This window comes from Serinus canaria, chromosome 28 (assembly GCF_022539315.1).
Source record: "Serinus canaria isolate serCan28SL12 chromosome 28, serCan2020, whole genome shotgun sequence".
In the NCBI taxonomy this organism is placed as follows: Eukaryota; Metazoa; Chordata; class Aves; order Passeriformes; family Fringillidae; genus Serinus; species Serinus canaria.
Window position 1 is genome coordinate 2,471,864 of NC_066341.1, and position 19,246 is coordinate 2,491,109.

At 55.7% G+C, this 19,246-nt stretch overlaps 2 protein-coding genes across 4 annotated transcripts; both read right to left on the reverse strand.

Moving 5' to 3' along the window:
* Positions 1-2,573: 2,573 nt before the first annotated feature.
* TLE5 (TLE family member 5, transcriptional modulator) lies at positions 2,574-11,439 on the reverse strand. Of its 3 annotated transcripts, XM_050986244.1 has the most exons (8): positions 11,400-11,439; positions 11,235-11,290; positions 10,828-10,925; positions 9,343-9,406; positions 7,138-7,182; positions 5,862-5,924; positions 4,303-4,377; positions 2,574-3,754 (listed from the first exon to the last, which is right to left on the reverse strand). In XM_050986244.1, exons 2-8 carry the CDS (start codon positions 11,259-11,261, stop codon positions 3,533-3,535), a joined length of 594 nt encoding a protein of 197 aa, XP_050842201.1. In that variant the 5' UTR covers positions 11,262-11,290; positions 11,400-11,439; the 3' UTR covers positions 2,574-3,532. The 3 variants fall into 3 exon arrangements, with proteins under 3 accessions (XP_050842201.1, XP_050842203.1, XP_050842200.1); XM_050986246.1 differs by lacking the exon at positions 11,400-11,439 and having other exon boundaries at positions 2,574-3,751; positions 11,235-11,393; XM_050986243.1 differs by lacking the exon at positions 11,400-11,439 and having other exon boundaries at positions 11,235-11,393.
* Positions 11,440-17,442: 6,003 nt separating this feature from the next.
* On the reverse strand, positions 17,443-19,064 carry LOC108963068 (myosin heavy chain IB-like). The gene is made up of 2 exons (XM_050985943.1): positions 18,414-19,064; positions 17,443-17,906 (listed from the first exon to the last, which is right to left on the reverse strand). Exons 1-2 carry the CDS (start codon positions 19,062-19,064, stop codon positions 17,727-17,729), a joined length of 831 nt encoding a protein of 276 aa, XP_050841900.1. The 3' UTR covers positions 17,443-17,726.
* Between the last annotated feature and the right edge of the window lie 182 nt (positions 19,065-19,246).

Here is a 19,246-nt window from a genome sequence, read left to right on the forward strand (position 1 = left end):
GCACTGCCAGGTGGGGTCCTGCCCTCTGTGCCCACACAGCCTCTGTGGGCAGCAGGGGCTCTCCTGCATCTCTCTCTGCACACCCTTTAGGAGTCAGAGCTCTGCTGGGTTCTCCCAAGGATCCTGGGGTAGCAGAGCTGGTTCTCAGACCATCAGCCCTGCTCCATCCCTGTCCCACTCTGGCACCAGGAGCTCTGGAACACAAGGAGAAAGGGCTCCTCTGCCAGGAGCCAGTCTCAAATCACCCCTAAGCAGCTTTGGGGGCCCCTTGCCAGCTGTGTCCTTGCAAGTGCTGAGCTGTTCTGCAGGCCCTGAGAGGGGCTCCTGCCTTCTGAGAGGTTACAAGGCCTGTTTGGAAGGAGAGAAGCTGTTTCCTCAAGTCTGCAGCTACTGGAAGAGTCATGAGTGAGGTATTTTTAACCCTTTTCTTTGCTGTCAGTGTGGGTTAGATTTGCAGTTTGTTGTGCAGTTAAGATCTGAGTCCAAATCTGGGAATGCTCCCTATGGAATGACTCCTTTTGGAGAGTGGGAGGCTGGAACCACTGGGAACACCCCTGCCCCTCAGTAGGATGGGATATCAGGGTGCCCCCCAAACTGCAGGGAATGCTTTGGGAATGGAACATCATGGGAAGCAGGAGCGGAGCACAAGGCTCAGCTCAGCACCTGCTGGGAGCTGCAGGGGATTTGGAGAGCCCAGAAGTTTTCTCTTTGTACTTGAGCAGAGGGTCAGTCCCCCAGAGGGAGCAGGGAGATCCCCACAGCCCAGTGCAGAGCAGCTCCCAGCCCCAGTGCCCCGTGGTTTATCCAACCCCCTTGCCCAGTGAGCCCAGGCTGCTGAGCAGCTCCAACAAGAGCGGCCTCTGCTCCTGAAAGCAGCCCTGAGCAATTTCTCCTAAATCCTCCTCCCTTGCATATCCACCAGGAGTAACATCCCCTCACCCTGGGCTCAGTCTGAGCTGGTGACCTGGACTGGAAGCCCTGGGGAAGCTTCCTGTGGGTTCTGGGGCACTGCCAGGGCAGGGATGGATTTAGAGCTGCCCCTTGCAGCAGCCCAGGCTGGAGCAGTGCTGCCCTTTCACACCAGGGACCTGCTGTGCTGGATTGTGTTCTTTTCTGACTCAGATGGGGTGACTGAGAGGTGCTTTAAAAACTTTTGTTTTATTTTCAGTCTCATTTGAAGGGTGAGACAATACAGGTGTCACAATTCACACCAGCACAAGCAGAAGCTATTTCCTAATTACAATACACTGTAAGAATTTTTTGGCTTTCTATTTGTTGACTTCTGTCAAGTTTCACAAATATTCTACAGATCTATTTCCCACACTGCTGGGTGTCGGCAGAGACCCCAGAGCAGCTGTAGGACCCCAGGGTGGGATGGGCAGAGTTCCAGCAGCTCTGGACTGGGAGCCCCCAGGCAGTGCCAGGGCTTGGGTGGGTCTGCCCAGTGCTGCAGCCCCCAGGGCACTGTGCTCAGGGCAGCCCCTTGTGCTCTCCCCACTCAGGATCTGCCCCAGGGAGCAGCAGGGGCTCATTTTGGGAGGGGACAGGGCAGAGACCCCCCTGGAGGGCCTGAGCCACCAGCCAGAACTCAGTGGCCACCACCACAGCCGTGCTCCTGCTCAGTCCCTGGCTCCTGCCAGCCGGCTCTGGGCACCCTGCCCCAGGTGTGCCCAGCCCAGATGGGGCTGGCCAGGCAGGGAACAGCAGCACTGCCAAGCCCTGGTGCTGCCCACAGGCTCTGTAACCCACCAGCCCCTCCACACCTCAGTGCTGGGTGCACCAGGACTCCCCCAGCACAGCTTCCTCCCCAGAGGAAGGAAATTTTCCCACTCCAACTGGCCTAAGAGATAGCGAGGGGAAGATGTTATGGGGGTGGAGCAGGCTCTGAAGCCAGAGGACAGCTCTAATTATCGAGAGCCAATTCCATTACAGCAATCTCAGCCCTAGGGCACTGCAGGCCGGATTTTCCAGAGGGGCCTGAGAGTCACAGAAGCAGCTTATCCTCTGTGCCCAGAGGAAAAATGAATTATGCACACCAGAGCAGACCTGTGGCAGCCCGCAGGGACCTCCACATGTGTTACCAAAGCAGCACAGGGCTGATACACCTCAGGGGCACTTTGCTCCTTGCTTTTCTTCTGGAGAATCCCAGCTCCCTTTTCACCACCCACCACTTTTCACCTTGAGCTCGTTTGTTCTGGCTTTGCCAGGGCATCCTCCTGGCCCTGGTTCCAGCAGATTGCAGCTGTGGCACAGCCCTCACCTCTGCAGGGGTCCCAGAGCCACAAAGGGCACAGGGACAGCTCCATTCCACCAGCCCCTACAAGAGAAGCCAGAGGCAGAGGTGTGAGTGTTAACCCTGCTCATCCTGGCTCCCAGAGAAACCTCCAGGGAGGGAGAGCAGGAAAGGAATAATCTGGGATAGGCTAGCACCTAGAGGAAGGAGAGCTGCACCTCCAGACACTTCCCACACCAGGAAAACTCAGTTCTCCCCAGCTCAGTCCCCCATCTGAAGGGACAGGAGACACAGGGAAGTTTTTTAGTCATCCCAAAGGCAACAAGAAAGCGGCAGCAAGTCACGGTTTTAACCAACCTTCTTATTTCTTTATTTGAAAGGCACAGCTTGTACGTCCTTGATACAGCATTTTCAGTTCCTCTTATTATAGGTCAAGTGATTAAACACAAAAAGCAAAACAAGATCTTTCTAAAGAACTATATACAAACACCAGATTATTATTTATTATTTTTTTTCCATTTTTGTTTTTTAAGAAGACACGCTAGCGCACGGAGATAAGAACAGAGAAAGCTGCTGTATCCTCTACACAGGGCAGGGGCACGGGGAGGGGGAGGCTGGGGAAGGCTCTTGGTCTGCCTGCCCCCTCTGCCCAGCCACCTGGGCCCCCTCCAGCCCAGGGTGAAGCCCCTGGCAGCCAGAGCTGGTTGAGAACAGGTACATGCAGAACAGCAAGGCTGTTATTAGGCCTGGTATTAGTGCAGGAGGGGTGTGGGGGACACGGGGCCAGGGCGATGCGACGAGACCAAGAGCACCTGGGGAAGGGAGGAGATTGTTCTGGGCCAGGGATCCTAGCAGGGAGTTGTGCAGAACCGTTAGGATCAAGGGGCAATCTTTAAATACCGAGGGGGGAGCAGCAGGTGGAGGGAGGGGCCACATGGCACCGAGGAGCTGGGACAGCCAGGGGGCAAAGTGGCCCCAGAGCAGGCAGAGTCTGCTCTGTGAGTGGGAGGAGGGACAGGGAAGGCAGGCTGGGCACAGGGAGAGCACGATTGGCCACACGGGTAATGCTATGGCGCTTGCATTGCTGTGCAGCAGCCGGGGACGGCGCTGGGGACACCCCCCAGGCCCTGCCACCCACCCCTGGGGACAGGCCTGGCAAACTGCCACCCAGCACAGGTCACCACGGCCCTGCTGCACAGCAATTAGAGAGAGATACTGCATTTTGCACTAACCCGCCCCCTCCCTCCCTCCCTCCTCCCTCCCCCAGCCAGCCCCCTTCCCCCGGCCCCCCCAGTCGCTCTAATCCGATTTCTCGCCGTCATCATCTTGGTGGGCATCCCCATCGTGGCCGTTCTTGTCCTCCTTGGAGAGGTGAGCCTGCGAGCCCAGGGCCGAGAGCGACAGGAGCCCGGTGCCGGCGCTGACGGCGGGGAGAGAGGGGGGCTGGAGCCCCACGGGGAGCGGAGTCAGGGGCAGAGCGAGGGCTTGGAGCTGGGACAGCTGGTGAGCTTGAAGCTGCTGCTGTAGGGAACGATGGACAGACACACAGACACAACGGGGGTATTGTCATTTTGAGTGCACTTGGTTGGAGTGTGCCAGCAATCGAGGTTAAAGCAGGGGTTTAAACAAGCTTGAACCTCTTTCCCCACCCAACCCTGAGGTTCTCGAGTCTTGCTGCTGTGACAGCCTCAAGAGAAGACTCAATATTGTGTCCCCAGCAGGACACACAGCCCCTACCCCACAGGACATCTGGCCTCAGGCTCTGGCATGTCCCAAGGCTGCAGTTAAAGCCCTCACAACTTTGACCAAGAGCAGATGGTGTTTTCATGCCGAGTGCCTGCTCTGGTTCCTGCTCACAACCAAAGCTCCTCTCCTGGCACCCTGCTGGGGCAGAGCAGGGATCCCTGCAAACACCACAGCAAGCCTGGGTGCAACCAGCCCAGCCTTGCAGCCTCATCCCACTGCAGCCACAACACCAGAGCAGGGTCCCCTGATGTCCCCAGGTCAAGCACCCACATCCCAGAGGCCGGGATTCCCTCCTGTCCCAGCCCAACCCAAACATCACGTACACGGATGATGGAGTTCAGTTCTGGTGCCGTGACCTGCTTAGCTCGTTCAATGGCTCCCAAGACTTGCTGCTGATGCTGGCATGGAGAAAACAAAGGGATTTGGGGTCACTTGGAGTGCCACAGGGAAGCAGAACGGGGACCCAGCCCACACAATCAGGCTGGTTACACCTGCACACACTTCACCCCAGACAAGGCTCCCACCCAGGCCTAGGGCAGCACCTTTGTCTCATCCCCTTCCTCACCCCAGGGTCAAACAGGTCCCCTCTTAACCCCACCCTTGTCCTGCTCTCCACACACCCAGAGATCCTTGGCCAGAAGGCTCCAAGGTGGGCAGTGTCTCATCCTGTCACCCTTCACCTACACAGACCCTCTAACAAACAAAACAAGCCCTAAAAATCTTGGGAAGCTCCTTGGGACACATCCTGGATACTAACTGCAGCAGCAGCTGGGTGTTCCAAACACAGGCAGAAAAAAATGGATGGATTATATACTTAAAAAAAAAATGAAGGAGAACTGTACTTGCTCCTTGCAGAGCATGAAGTCTTTGAAACACCAGGCCTGTCCACTGCACTTCAGCAAGGGGATTTTTCTTTTCATTTTGGCAGCAGGACAGGGTTAAGGATTGCATTAAGATGCTAAAGATTTAGCTGGGGCTTAGTTATTAGGCAACCCTGATCTGATCAGCAAGCGACTTTGTCTGTCCTAAGAACAGGTGGGTGGGAAAAACAGAACCTGTGCCCCAAGCCCAGCACTGACCCCAAGCAAGAAGCCTCCAACCCCCAAAGGGCCAGGAGAGCTGCTCAGGGCTCAGCCTCCATGGGGAGACAGAAAATACAGCTCTAGAAGTGCTTAATCCTCCCCTCGCCTCAGACAGCGGCTCCCAAGCACCCCCTCCCCCAATTAATTTCTCAGGGGAGTGGGAGGAGCCCATCAGCTGCATTAATTAATGAGGCAGAGGAACCAGATCTCAAAGAGGATGAGAGGAGGTATCCTCCATATGGAGGTATTTTTTTAAGTGTCCTTCTCCCCCAATTACCACCCAAAGCTGCCACTGCTGATGTGGCTGATGGCTCAGGAGAGAGCAGGAGCAGCTTTGTCCCCAGCTGCCACAAAAGGGTTGGAAGGGTACTGGAGCTCTGGATACTGAGAATTTTAGACTTTCTGGGCTGACAGACTCTGACTCCCAAGGGATAACTGCATTTGACCTGAGGCTGTGGAGAAACCTTCCAAAATTGATTGATAACACTGGGATTACGAGCGTGTAGTTTGATTAGAAGTGTGTAATATCAAAGGGTAGAAAACTTGAAGAGTTTAGAATTTTAGAATATAATAATACATATAGAGCAAGACAGAAGTTTTAGGGTGGACCAAGAGGGGCACATTGCTCCACCACACAGCGCTCCAGGAGCCCACACTGCCCTAAGGGCTGGGCTGAGGGCAAGCAAGGGTTTGCCAGCCCAGGGCTGGGCAGCTGCCTGTGCTGCAGGGTTGTGCCACCTCGCTGGCTGCTGAGGGACAGCAGCCTCCATGCCAACACACCCCCAAGCTGGGGGACTCACCTCTTGTGAAAGGTAGGGCAGAACCTGTGCACAAATCCCATTTAGCCTCTTGACAATTTCAGCCTAAAAGGTGGGAGAAATAGAGAGGAAAAGTCAGGCAGCTCAGGACTGAGCAGCATCAGCTGCCCCACCTTCCCTCCTCCTCCTCCTCCTGGGCAGGCCTGAGTGCCCAAATGGCTGTGACAAAAGCCACCCTCCTGGCAGCCTCCTGGTGCCATGGGGATCCTCCTGCCTCCCCGAGGCTCCTCTCTGCAGGGTTAAATGAAGGGATGCTGCTGACTGCAAAGAGCAAAGTTTCATTATTCCTCTTCTTCTCCAGGTCCTCCTCATTTATTTAATAAATTGGGAACAACCAGAGAGCAAAGTTCCTGCAGACCCAGGTGGGGATGTGCTGAATTACATCTGCCATGTGGACACAGACACACTCATGGCTGTTCAGCCCTCTCAGGCTCCCCCTCCCCAGTTGTGCTGCTGAACTGGGGCTACTGGGGGAGACCAGAGGGGCTGGGCAGCCTCCTCACTACCCTCACAGCAGCAGTGGCACCTTCTGGGGTGTTAAATGCTTTTCTCCTGGCAAATTGTGAAGCTTCCAGTCCTTTGCAAATAACTTTCTGAAGGACTCAAAACACAGAAGGTACAGGTACACACCAAAACCTGCTGAGGGGACTCCAACAGCACCACAGGGAAGCAGACCAGGATGGGAGGCATTCGTGGGACAGCAGTGAGGATTTGTGGCTCAGATTCTTTGACAAGATCCAGGTTTTCCCAGGGAAGCCAGCCTCATGGGCTTAGCAACAAGGGCAATGGGATCAGAAGCACCAAGTGCCTTTGTGAGGAACAGAACTGTGCTAAGAGGCTTAAACTGAGCCACGACTTTGTGACTGGAGCTGAAGCCAGATAGAGACAGGCTCAGAGGAGGCTCATGTTGTTAACACCACAGGTAATTAGCCACTGGGGATAATTAACAACTTAACCACCAGTGAGGGTAATGAGCAAACTTATCCAGGCTGCCACAGAGTCTCCAAGCTGCAGCTCCAGACCCTTCCTGATACCTGTTCCGGCCCTGGGGAGAACCACAGGGTGCTCAGAGCTCAGGATGGGAGCCCACAGGCCAGCACTGTGATCCTGACAGGTGGAGGGGCCCTGCATTTCAAAGGCAGCTCTGACATTTTACAGGCTGATGGCATTTCTAGCTCCTGAAAGGCAACTGAAGCAACAGAGGGAAACTCAGAGCAGACAGCCCACCTTCCCCAGGAATTACAGCTTCTCCCCCTACCTGTTTGTGCATTTCAATATTCAGCCCGTAGGACATCTCATAGTACTGTGGAGCAGGAGAGAAGAGAACAAAACAAATTTTAAGTCAAGTCTCTGCCAGGTGAGTGCTGAGAACCACCACTGCATTCCTGGCAGGATTTTCTACAAAGGCTGGGCAAGGCAGGGGAGTAGAAGCAAGCCCCAGGAAACAAAGGTAGCAGGAGGCAAACACAGAGACCCCCTCCAGGTGCTCCCTGCCCACCCTGCTCCAGACTGCAGTCTTGTCCCACAGGACTCCCCTCAGAGACACTTTTCCACAGTCTGCACCGAGGTGAGAGTGAGTGATGCTGTGTCAAACCTGGAAAAAGGCTCAGGGCTCCAGACTTCCCTCAGCACAGCCAGGAGAGAGGCAGCCTGGCTCTGTGAGCTCTGCCTGGCCAGTATCCTAAAGCCCACATGACTCCTTCAGCAGCAAATGGGAGAGATCACAACTGGACTTCATCTAGCAAGTAACACATCCAGCTGCACACAGCTCCAGCTGTTTAGGAAGGAGTTATGTGGAAACCTCCCCCCTCCACACACAAAAACAATCCACCCAGAAAACCCCTGCACAGCAGCAACAGGCAGCTACAGACAATCTATTGGCAGAAGCAGCTAATTCCTGACCCCTGGAAGAAGCCGTTATAAAGCTGATGTTTTGAGAGTTTAGAAAGCTCCTCCTGCAGCCTGCAGGCTGCAATCCTGATTCTTCCAGAGGGAAAAGAACAATCCACATCTGTGCTCATTTAACTGAAGATCACTGGCACCCTGGTACGGACGCCACAAGGCGACGAAGCGCCCGGCTCGGGATCAGGATGATCTCAGCCTGCTGCGGGCTCTCGAGGCTTCTTTGCATTCTGAAGACCGAGCAGGAAGCAGGAGCCCGTCCCCCAAGCTGCCAATTGTGAGTTATTCAAAAATCAGAGCAGCTGTAGCAGCTTTGCACATTGACAGGAGCCCTCCTGTTGGCTCCCCGCACTGGGGAGCGGCGGCAGCGAGGCAGGAGCTGCTGCGCCTGCAGAGCCTCCAGCGCTGCGCCACGAGGAGCAGCCCTTCCCTCTGCTGCTGACAGCAACCTGAATCAATTCTGGTGACTGCCAGCATTAAGGGGAAAAAAAAAAAAAAAATGCATCTTGGCCACTGCTGGAGATGAGGGTTTCTGTGCAGACTGCACAGGAAGCAATTGTTTACTGCTGAGAACAGGGCAAGCTTCCCCACGAACACACCAGGAAAGCTGTGACCTCTTCTCCTTGTCCCCAGCCCCAAGCACACCTTGCTCCCCACAGCCTCAGTGTGGCCACGAGGGCAGTAGGGAAAGATGAAGGGGCCAGCTAGCTCCCTTATTTCTATTTTTTAAGTCTTAACTCTGCTCTGAAGAGCTGCTCTATTAATTTCTACATCTTATCTCTTCTTTCCAGGGCAGGTGCAGCAGCTGGCAAGCAGGAACCAGCTCATCTTCATGGACAGTATTGCAGCCTCCCATGAACTCCATGATAGGAAACGAAGAGACCACAGCCCTGCCTGGCTGTGCTACAAGGGCTCCAGAGGCATTGCCTGGCAGGCAAACCCTCACCCTGCTCACCAGAACATGGCTGTTTTCTTGGAAAGCCACAGCCAAGCCTGCTGCCCACACATGGCACCATTTCTCATGCCTTTACCAAGCACTGCCCTGGGGCTTGCACACCCTGTGTGGGACACACGTGCCAGCACTCAGCAGCACAGCTCAGCAAGGCTGTGGGGTCACCACAAGGTGCACAGGGTTTAGCCCTAGCACAGAAGCTGATTTCTGCTTCTAGCTCACACCTGGCTTGTGGGGTTTCCTAGTTTCATGACTCCCCAGAGCACTGCTTTGTCTCTCACTGGCCATGACCTTCTCAGAGTCCCCAAACACCTGCACACCAGCACCCTGCATCACCTCCTCAGGTGTGTAAGAGCTACCACTTCCTTCAGGCCAAGCATCCCTCAAGCAATCCCCAACCAGGCCCCGTTTTCTCCATCAAAAAAACTCCCTCCCACCGTGCATTTCAACAACCCCCTGCATGCAGCCAACACAAAACAGCCCCATTTTCAGAAAAGAGCCAATTCCAGCCCTGCTGAGAGCCCTGGAGCTCTGGCAGAGCCCAGGCACAGGCACCTGCTGGTGTTGCCACCCACACACTCTGCTCTGGGCTGCTGGGCCGCTCCTTACCATGACGTAGTGACGCTGCATCTCCGATTTCTCGCTGGCTAGTTTGTCACATTCCAACTTCAAGCTGAAAAGCCAGAAAACAGTAAGAAAAAACCACAAACAGGAGGTGAGAGAGTTGATCGCCACAGAGCAGCTGCTTCCTGCACGGCCTCATCCCGGCCAGGCTGGATTCTTGGACATCACTATCTGGATTTCAAGGGGTGGCCAGAGCAGAGCCCAGACAGGCTGTGCTGGCACAGTGGTGACCACACAGAGCCTGCTCCCACTTTCTCAGCTGGAGCCCTCCCCAGCACACATTCAGGAAAAGGACACGAGGCTATCCACCAGCAGAGCACTGACCTCCCTCGAGGCAAATCCACTCCACAGGAAGCAGAATGCTGGGGAGAAGCAGAGTTGGCTACCCAGGGAGGGGTTTGCCTTTCCTCAACAGATCGCTGGCAGCTGGGGACAGATTCTGGCACAGAACCTGTCTGCAGCACTCAAGAGATGTTCCAATACAACATCAAAACCAAAGCCAGACCCACTTCTGGATGGGGGCGGGGGGGGGAGGCCCAAGTGCAGCACATCCCTCCAGAAGCAAGGATTTTTTCCTCTCTCCTAGATTCTTCACACCCTTCAGAGAAAGTGCCGCTGCTCCCAGTGTTTTATGAGACTCCAACTCACCAGCCGAGCAACTGCAGCCAGCATGTGCTGTGGTTTTAGGTTTCAAACAAGAAACAGCTTCACCTACACAAAACCTGCTCCTTCTTGAGCAGATTAAGTCCAAGGGGGTGGAGCAGCATGGGGGGAAAGCTTTCCTTTCAGCAGGAACCCCTACTCCCCTGCTGGCACTGCCAAGGCACAGAGACACCAGGAAATGGCCACTTCCCAGCAGTTCTGCCTGCTCCTGCCAAAATGACACCACCACCACAAACTTGGAGGCAGAGCCCGGGCTGGGGGACATTGGAGCCACATGGCACCAATGCACACACCAAAACCAGCCATAGCAGGGGGCATCACCCAGACAATTTAAAGCAAAGGGCTTCATGTTTATGTCAGACACATACACACAGGCAAAGCAACAGATTGTCTCAAGCCAGCTTTTGGGTCAGCAGCACTATTTCCACACATATTCACAGAAAAGTGGATGCTTTTGGATTTAAGTGCTCCCTGCAGCATTTGCAGTCCAGGAATGGCAGCCAGCGAGAAAAACTGAGGAAAACTCCCAGCAAGAGGCAGGAGGCCTGGCAAGTGTCTGTGCAGTCCTGGCTAAGCAGCACTTGGAGGAAAGACCTTGGCTGGAGAAGTGAATGGGCGTTCTCCTCGCAGGGCTCCCATGTGGACACCACCAACGCCGTGCCCGAACTGCTCCTCCAGCCAAAGGTGTCCCAAGCTACGCCACCGGCTCCCCTTCCCCAAATTCTCATCCGGTCCCTGGAGCGAAGCAACGAGTGGAAGAACCGGAGCGATTCCCGTGCACCGGGACGGGCCGGGGGCAGCACGTACCTGTGGTACTGGGCCTGCAGCAGCTGGAACTCGTCCTTGATGCGGTCGCACGAGTCGGAGGTCGTGAACTTCAGCTGCTGAGGCAGGTGAGAGGAGCCCTTGAACAACAGGAGACAGCGCTGGGGCCGGAGCCGGCGGCGGCCGGGCCCGCCCGCCCCGAGCCCGCCCCGCTCTCGCCGCACCGGGGGCCGAGCCCCCGCCGGGGGGCAGCGCCCGTGCCCGGGACGCGCCCAAGGTCACCCGCGGGGCCCCTTCCCCGGCTGCCGCCGCCCCTCGGCACCGGCGGCGGGAGGCGCTCGATCCCCCGGAGCCCGCGGGGCCGAGGGAGGCCGGGCAGCCCCCGGGCAGTCCCCGCGCCGTCCCGCGGCCCCGCCCCGCGGCCGCTCCGGCCCCGGGCCGCGCCGTACCGAGTGCCGGCTTTGTGGAAACATCATGTCAGGTTGCGGCTCGGTCCCCGCACGGAGCGGCCCGGTGCCGCCTGCCGCCCCCGCCGCGGCTCCCCGCACCGCCGCCGCCGCCTTTGTCCGCGCCGGGTCCGGCAGCCCCGGCCCCGCGGCCGCCCCGCCCCGGCCGCGCCGCTCGCCCCGCGCCGCTCCCGCCGCCGGCGCCTATTGTCTAATGGCGGCTGCGGCTCCGGCTCCGTCCTGCGGCTGCTCGGCACCACCTGCCGCCGCCGCCGCCTCCCCGGCCCGGGCGGGCCCACGGCCGCGCCCGCCCCCGCCGGTCCCCGCCCCCGCCGCGCGGCGCCGCCGGCCGCGGGCACCGGGCCGGGCCGCTCTCCGTGCCCCGCTCCGTGCCCTCCCTGCGGCGGGGCACGGGGAATGCGGCCCCACGGTCGGCACGGGCCTTGCCCCGCCGGGCTCTCCTCCCGGTGCTGCGGCCCGTCGGCTGTCCCTGCCCGTGCCCCCGGCCCCTCCGAGCCCCGGGTCCGGCCGGCCTGAGGCGGGTCCGGAGCTCCGGACAGGCCCTTGCCGGGCACTGAGGCTTCTCGCCCTTCCCCAAGCAGAGCAGGCATTTTTTAACCCAGAGTTTCGTTTTGCTTTATTTCAGCGTTGCCCTTGGCTGAGCGTGAGGGAAAGCAAAGGAAAAAGGTAATTCACCTACAAGTGGCCTCCAGAGAAACCTCTGATCTCCAAACAATCCAGTATTCTGCTCTGGATGCAAAATTTGGTCCTGAACCTGCTGCCTGAGGAGGAGACCCTGCAGTCCGTGTCCTATGGGATCGATTGCATCCCCCCAGAGAGCAGTGGGCTGGGGAATTCAGCCACAGACTTTATTTCTGGGAGGATTTTGTTGCCATGGGGCCTCTTGCAAAGCCACACACACAAATGTGCCCGTGCTGGGGCAGGATCAGGTCCTTGAAGCCATTCGGGCAGGAACACGGTTGGTACTTGTGAGCACACAGGGAGCTTTCATAAATTTTGGATGTTGTTCCATGTCTATCTTTAAAAATCAGTACATTTTCCGATTAAAAATAAAACCCTACACGTCATGACTCCAGCAATGTGGGCTGGCCTGTTGTGGTATTTATTTTTAAAAAGAACAATATAGCAGCTGAGTTATTGTGACACCTCCTGCATATTGTGCAGTAGCTTTTTCACTTCAACATCTCCATATTAGTGGAAACTGTGACAGCTTCATGCCAAGGATTATTAATAGTGCAGGCAGGCTTTGTGTCCCTGCAGAATAAGGGTTGGAAAACAGGGCAGACAGTCTTCCCCCAGTGGGGTTGGCATCCTGGTCCCCCTTTTTACATGGAGAGGAATTGAGTCACCCCAGCTTAGGCTCTGCTCAAGGGCAGAGAAATGCAGTTTATAGTCAGGCTGTGCATGCAGCCAGACCAGGTCCCTGTTGTCCCCTTCCCCTGGTTTTGGAGCAGCACAGGAACCCTGCCCTATCCTTGCAACAGCTTGCAGTCTCTCCTTTCCAAGTGGGAAATGAAATGCTCCTTTATTGGCATTGCTGTTGGCTACAAAATGTTCCATTTTTTTTTTTTTCCCCTCCTCTCTCCTTACATTCTTCCAGGAAACACTCTAATTTATGGTATAATCTTGGCAAATCCCAATCCAGGGGAACACAAACTCGCTTGTGCCTGGTAAATGACTTTTTAATGGGCTTGTTTCCAGCTGGGCAATGCACCTGCATCTGAAGAAGAGGGGATTTTAGCCTGGCCCAGGCTAAGTCAGGGGCTGGAGATGGTCTGGGCACAGAGGAGGTAGCCCCAAACACAGCCTGGTGAACAGTGGGGGTTTCCCACAGCCCACCTCAGACCTGGCTTGAGAAATGAAGGTTTTCCCAGCACAGGAAAGGGAGTTCTGTGTAGGAGCTCTCCAAGTGAACCAACATTTGTCTGCTGCAAAGCACTTTGAAGGCAATGTGGGGAAACCCCCCACTCCCTCAACATCTTGGCCAGGAACAAAGACAAGCTGGACTCTTGCTACAGCCAGGGCTGGCTCGGGGTTGGGCATGCAGGTGGGTTTCCAGAAAGCCACAGGGGACAGAAAGGGCAGGAACATTTTGCATTTCTAATGAAGCAAGAAGCTGTCCCAGTCCCTGGCCCCACTGGAACAATTCATACAGGGATGTCCTAATGAAACCAGAGAAACTTCCTATTAGTTCCTAAAAGGAGCAGTCTAACAAAGCTGCCAAAAATAAATCTGTGTAATGAAGAGCCTTTGTAAATTATTCAGATATTATATCCCACTCCAGCACTGGTTCAAGGAGAGAGGTTGTACAGACATTTTCTGCTCTGAAGCTCTGGACACAAGGTGAAAGCCATGCTGTCATTATTATGAAAATGTAGGCTCTGAGATCCTGCTTTTACCCCGAGAATTCTCTCTCTTTCACCTGGAATTAAAGAGGAAGAAATAAAAAAGGCACAGCAGCAATTCAGGCACTGAGACAAGGAAGGTTTTTTCCCTTTCTCCACATCCTCAGGGTCTCTGTTGAGTGCCATCACCTCCAGCTGACCACACACAGGGGCTTTGCAGGAGTCTGAGCAATGTGGGGCACTGCTCAGCCCAGAGTGGCACTGACAGGACCCCACTGGGTGTGGGGTGGCTCAGCCAGCAACTCCTTTGATTCTCACCTGTGCTTTGAATGCTGTGGCCTCCTTCCAGTAGAAACAGGGCTGAGACCCACCAAACTCATTAAACCTCAGCTGCCCTGGATACCCCACCTGCCAAGAAACCCCAATCCCTCCCTGGGCTGCAATCCCCCACTGCAATCCTGTCTGGAGACATCTGTGAGGCATTTTATAAGGGCCAGTGCTGGCAGTTTGGAGGCTGTTAGCCACAGCTAGCCAATGCCACCCTGCTGGGGCTCACAGAGTTCTCCTCTCCCTGCCTCCCCAGCCCCTCTTTGCCAGCAGCAGGGCTGGTTCCTGCATTTTTTTAATTTGTTTTGTTTTGTTTTGCCCAGCCCTGCCAGGTCTGTGCCACCTGGGATGGGATGGGCTGGCCAGGACTGGTGGGGGACATCGGGCACTGGACCTTGGCCCCCTGCCACATCCAGGCCAGACTGTCCCTTATCATTCCTCCTATCACAGGGATTATTGGCTTTTGATATTAAACTTTCTCTAGATAGCATAACACAATCAGCCAGACACGAGGCAAGGGCTGGGCAGGCCTGGCAGTGATTTACACACAACCTGCCTCTCAAACCCCTCTTTCACCTAAAGGGCTGTTTTTCTTCTCTCCCTCACCACTTCCCAACTCTCCTGCTGCTGTTAGGAGCTGTGCAGGTCTTCCTGCTGCAGCAAAAGGCTGGAATGAGCAGTGGAGCTGCAAAGAATGAGCTGTGGGGCTGCACAAGCTCCCAGGGAGCCAGAAGAGGCACAAACTTGGCACTGGCAGGGCACAAATGCCACCAGCAGCGCTGTCCTTCACCCCCATCACCACCCAGCCCCAGCTGCTCTATCCCTTGGGACACCCAGGTGCCCCTGATGGCACACAGCAGAGTCTCAGTGCCCACATGGGCAGCAGGCAGGGCATTTGTTCTGCACTATATGCCCATGGTTTCATGCTCATTTCCTGCTGAAACTGTCTTGCTGCTTGCTCTGAGAGGCAGAAATGAACAGCAGCCCAAATTCCTCGCCTACACCAAGAAGAAAAATGAGAAGCTGTCCCTGGATATGCATAAGGTCCCAGCCAGGAGTGGCCTGTAGACAGAAGGGCCTTTCTCCAAGAGCCTTGGTCCAGGCAGGCTTTTTACAGCTGGTAAAACATTCCTACCCTCTTTGATCCCGTTTTATCAGTGACTTGGAATAATTGGGCTCCATTCCTCATGGTGGCTGCCCCCCACCCCTCCCTTCTGCTGTGGCCTGTGTTTTTGCTGCAGACTGATTAGGGGTAATTATCATCCTTTTTACCAGCCAAAGTGCAAGGAACAGTTCACACTCCTTGCAGGAAGCAGGAAAGGGATTTTGCAGCTGAGCCGTGATTAGGAAGCACATGGCAAGGATGCCTGAACCTGCTTGCTCCCTGGGTGGTGTCCCTGAGGCATTTGGTGGGAGATAAGCAGGAAATTTGGAACTGTGAGACAGTCAGGAGGTGCAGGGGAATCCACTGACCCTTTGGTCGTGAGGAGCTTCCCAGTTTGCAGAAGCAGCAGTGTGAATCCCTGTGCATGTGAAACCCAGACTGAGCCTGAAGGGAGTGACCCCAGGGCTGGAATGGGCACAGGAGCAGATTCCTGAGCAGGCCCACCTGTGCTGTGGGCATGGCCAGCTTCAGGACTCTCCCCTCCCTCCTCTGACTCCCTTGCTGGTCGAAGGGAGGAGCCAGATACCAACTTTAGGTTCAAAAGGATCAGCCAGGCTTTCCTCCTGCCCCTCTGCAGGATCAGTGTTCATCTACTGCACTGGAGCTGCACCAAATGCATATTTGCATTTTCTGAGGTTTGCACAGGGAAGACAGACTGCTGCACCCTCAAGAGTCTTTCTGTACTCGGCTAGTTCAGCAGCACTCCTCCAGGTAGGGAGAACATTTCTTCCTGACCTCAATTTATGACAAACACTGAAGCATGAGGCTGGATTGATTGCACAAGGAGATTGTGTCTTGGTAACTTGTGTGAATGCTGCAGCAGCTATGCTAATTCATCATTCCTTTATTTATGAAATCTGTGTGCAGGTTGAGTGCAATTAAATGATGTGTTTTGGGATGGTAGGGGATGAAAGGATCACAGAAAATGTAGGTTTGTTATCCTAGTTTACTGTGAACTGAGCCCACCTACAACACCATGACAAACCAGATGTGAAACATAAGGTTTAAAAAAACTAATGCAGCAATTGCTGTCACGGGCTGCATTTGTCAGTGTTGTTTGATCTCAGTGCCTTTCCTCCTCTGTTCAGAGAGCTCCAATCTCGTGGCATCTTCCTGTGACAGGCAATTGAAGAACTTGTAAAATTAATTTTGGGGGAGGATGAAACATTTGACACGTGCTCTGCAGCTGGTCCCTGGTCCCCATCAGCACCCAGAGAGAGTCCAGACACATTCCTCCTTTGAATATCACAAGAGAGGGAGGCTCTGCAAGCACTCTGGGCAACCTGTGCTGTGTCAGCAGCACAGGAAAGTTCTTCCTCATGTTTAAGGTGGAATTTGCTGTGCATCAGCTTCTGCTCATTGTCCTATTGCTCAGCAGCTGAGCAGGAACTGCTCCATCCCCTGGCAGCTCTCTTCAGATATTTATGGGTATTAGTAAAATTGGTAAAATCCCCTCCTGGTATTTTCCAGGCTGAGCACACTCAGCTCCCTCAGCCTGGCAGTGTGGCAGCAGTTCTTTGGCCACAGAGAGAAAGTTTGCCAGGTATTATTCTGGGAAAGTCTGTGAGAAGATCAGAGAAAAAAATGAGAAACAATTCTTAACTTGTTGTACCTGGTATTGTGAACATGTGGAATGTGTTTTGGAGATTTGTTTACTAAAGGGTGGTTTCCTAATTAACTAATGGTGATGGTGTTTTAATGAAAGGACCAATCGAGTACACCTGTATCATGACTGTCTTTAAAAGAACAATAGGTTTTTAAATAAGGATTATTATTGATCAGCCTTCTGTGAATCATGGAGTCCATGCCCATTATCACCTGGCAAGGGACATTGCTATTGTATGGCAGGGTCACCTCCCTGACCTGCTGGCAATGCCTGCTCCCCTCTGGAACCCACCAAGAGCTAAGAAATGGGGCCAGAATGGAGAAAAAGGGTGGTACTGGGATGTGTCTGCATCTCCATGGCCTGGGGATCCCATCTCCACGGGATCTTCTTCTCTGTAAACAAACGGGGGAGATCTCTGGGCTCAGCTTTAACTGCTGCAAATGTGGGCCATGGGAACAGCTTCTCTGGCCTGGCACGTTCAGAATCAGCCTTCTGCAGGAACAGGGACATGGAGCCCAGGGAATTGCACAGCACACTGGTGACAGAGCTGAGGGAAATCTCAAATCTCCTGGGAACCCTCTGAGCACCAAAACTTTTCCATTAGGGCAGAAAGGGAGGGAGTGGATGGGCTGTTGCTGCTTGCAGACTGGCAGTTCTGTCATTCTTAAATCAACACTTTGATCAGGACTCATCACAACTCAAGATCTGTGAACCCAAACATCCCATCAGCAGGAGCCAGGCAAGTGGTCCAGAGCCTGGATGCAAATTTTATTTCTCCTTTTCTTTTAGCAAACTGTGGAAATTTCCTCGGGATCTGCTGGCCTTTAGATTTTCATCCTGCCTAAGAGAAGGCAACCAAAACAAGCTTCCAACACACAGCACCTTGTGGTTCAGAGCAGCCCAGCAATCCTAACTTGGGGCTCTTTAGCAGGCCCAGAGTGTCACCTGTGTCACCCTCACAGCCTGAGGACATGCAAAGAGCTCAAGTGCCCTGTCCAGTCAGGGCAGTGCTGCAGGGACTTCAGTCTCCTTTAGGACTGTCCAGGAGTTCCAAAGGGCAACAGGTCACAGGGAACAGCCACTGTGGCACGGATCCTGGGTGCGCTGAGCACTTCTGTCTGCTGAGTAATTTCCAGCTGCCAAAGCAAAATGAGCATGAGGCCTGTGCCAGAGGTGTGTGATGAGGGAGGAACAGTTCTCCTGGCTGTTTCCTGTGAGGGAAATAAGAGAATGTAACAAAGGGAGGTCAGTATTGATGCTGTTAAAGGCCAAACTATTGGGGGGGAAAAAGTTAGAAACTTCTTTTAAATGAGGAAAAGAACTCATGGGAATAACATAGGTATAAGGGGGAATTTAAGTGGAAAATAGAACCTGGTGTTTGTGAGTATCTTGTGTTTCTGTCTCAGCCAAACTACCAAGAGGTAAGGACTGGCAGACCACTGCATGAGCCAGGCTGGTAACAAGGAAGGCACGTATGAAACAGCTCTCTGGTGCTTTTTGGGACCTTCAAAAAGACTGTTTAGATACAGACCCCAGACAAGGCAGGGTGAGGGGGGTGTGCGTGTTTGTGTGTGTGTGGAGAGTCCAGGTGGCAGCTGCTCTGCTTGGGGCAGGGTCCCACAGGGAACAGGGGCTGCTCTGGCAGCACAAGAACGAACCCAAGGCTGTGGATGAGGGGATGCATCAGGCTGGAGGAGCTGCTACAGATCAACAGGCACCTGGTGGAAAGCAACGAGGAGACCTGGGATGAAAGCAGCCCTGACACGCTGTGTGGAGAGACGGAGAGCTCGGGAGGGCTGGCAGTGGCACCCAGGCTCGGGGCGGCTCTGCCGGGACACGGCCGGAGCCAGGAGCACAGGGCCGGCCCGGCGAGGCCTCAGCCTCTCCCGGCTCGGCCCCAGCCTCTCCCGGCTCGGCCCGAGGGCTGGGCTGGCGGGGTCTGCGGGCTGAGCCGCGCCCGTCCCACACAGCTCGGGCCCGGCCCGCTCCGGGCACCGCTGGCGGCTCCGAGCGGTGCCGCAACGTCCGGGACCCGGGCCCGCCCTGTGCCGCCATCCCAGCGGCCGCCAAGGCCCCACCCGCCCGGCGTGGCCCAACCGCGGGCCCGTAGCGAGCGAGGGGAGGCGGCGGCTCCGCGCTGGGCCCGACCGCGCCCGGTCACGGGAGGGTCCGCTCCCATCCCGGCCCGCCCCGCCATGGGCGCCCGGTCCGCCACCTTCCCACAATGCCCGGCGGCCCCGCCCCGCTCCAGGAACGCGCGTCCGTGCGCCCCCCCCCGCCACCGGCCAACCAAACCCTGCGCTCCCATTGGCCGCGGCGCCGCGTCCCGCCCGTCCGGGCCCGCCCCGCTGCGCGCCGCGCTCTCCCATTGGCCCCGGCCGCTGTCAGTCAGCGCTTGTTTTCGGCGGCAGCGGGTTGGGTTGCGCCGGCTCGTCGGTGTCTCGGCGGAGCCGTGCGGAGGGAGCGGCGGCGCAGCCGGGCGAGAGCGGCGCGGGGGCGGCGGCGGCGGCGCTGGCGCTGGGCCCGGCCGCAGCACTCGGGGCCGGGGCGA

Bases quoted from the DNA above. Each gene is read 5' to 3' on its own strand.
- LOC108963068 (XM_050985943.1), bottom strand. From the start codon at position 19,064: ATGGGAGAGCGCGGCGCGCAGCGGGGCGGGCCCGGACGGGCGGGACGC. The intron at 17,907-18,413 runs GTGCCTGTTGAT...TTTCCCTCACAG, and splicing joins TCCTCGTTGCTTTCCACCAG to GAAACAGCCAGGAGAACTGT.
- TLE5 (XM_050986244.1), bottom strand. From the start codon at position 11,261: ATGATGTTTCCACAAAGCCGGCACTCG. The intron at 5,925-7,137 runs GTAGGGGGAGAA...CCCACCTTTTAG, and splicing joins ATATTGAAATGCACAAACAG to GCTGAAATTGTCAAGAGGCT. The intron at 3,755-4,302 runs GTACGTGATGTT...CGTTCCCTACAG, and splicing joins AACTGAACTCCATCATCCGT to CAGCAGCTTCAAGCTCACCA.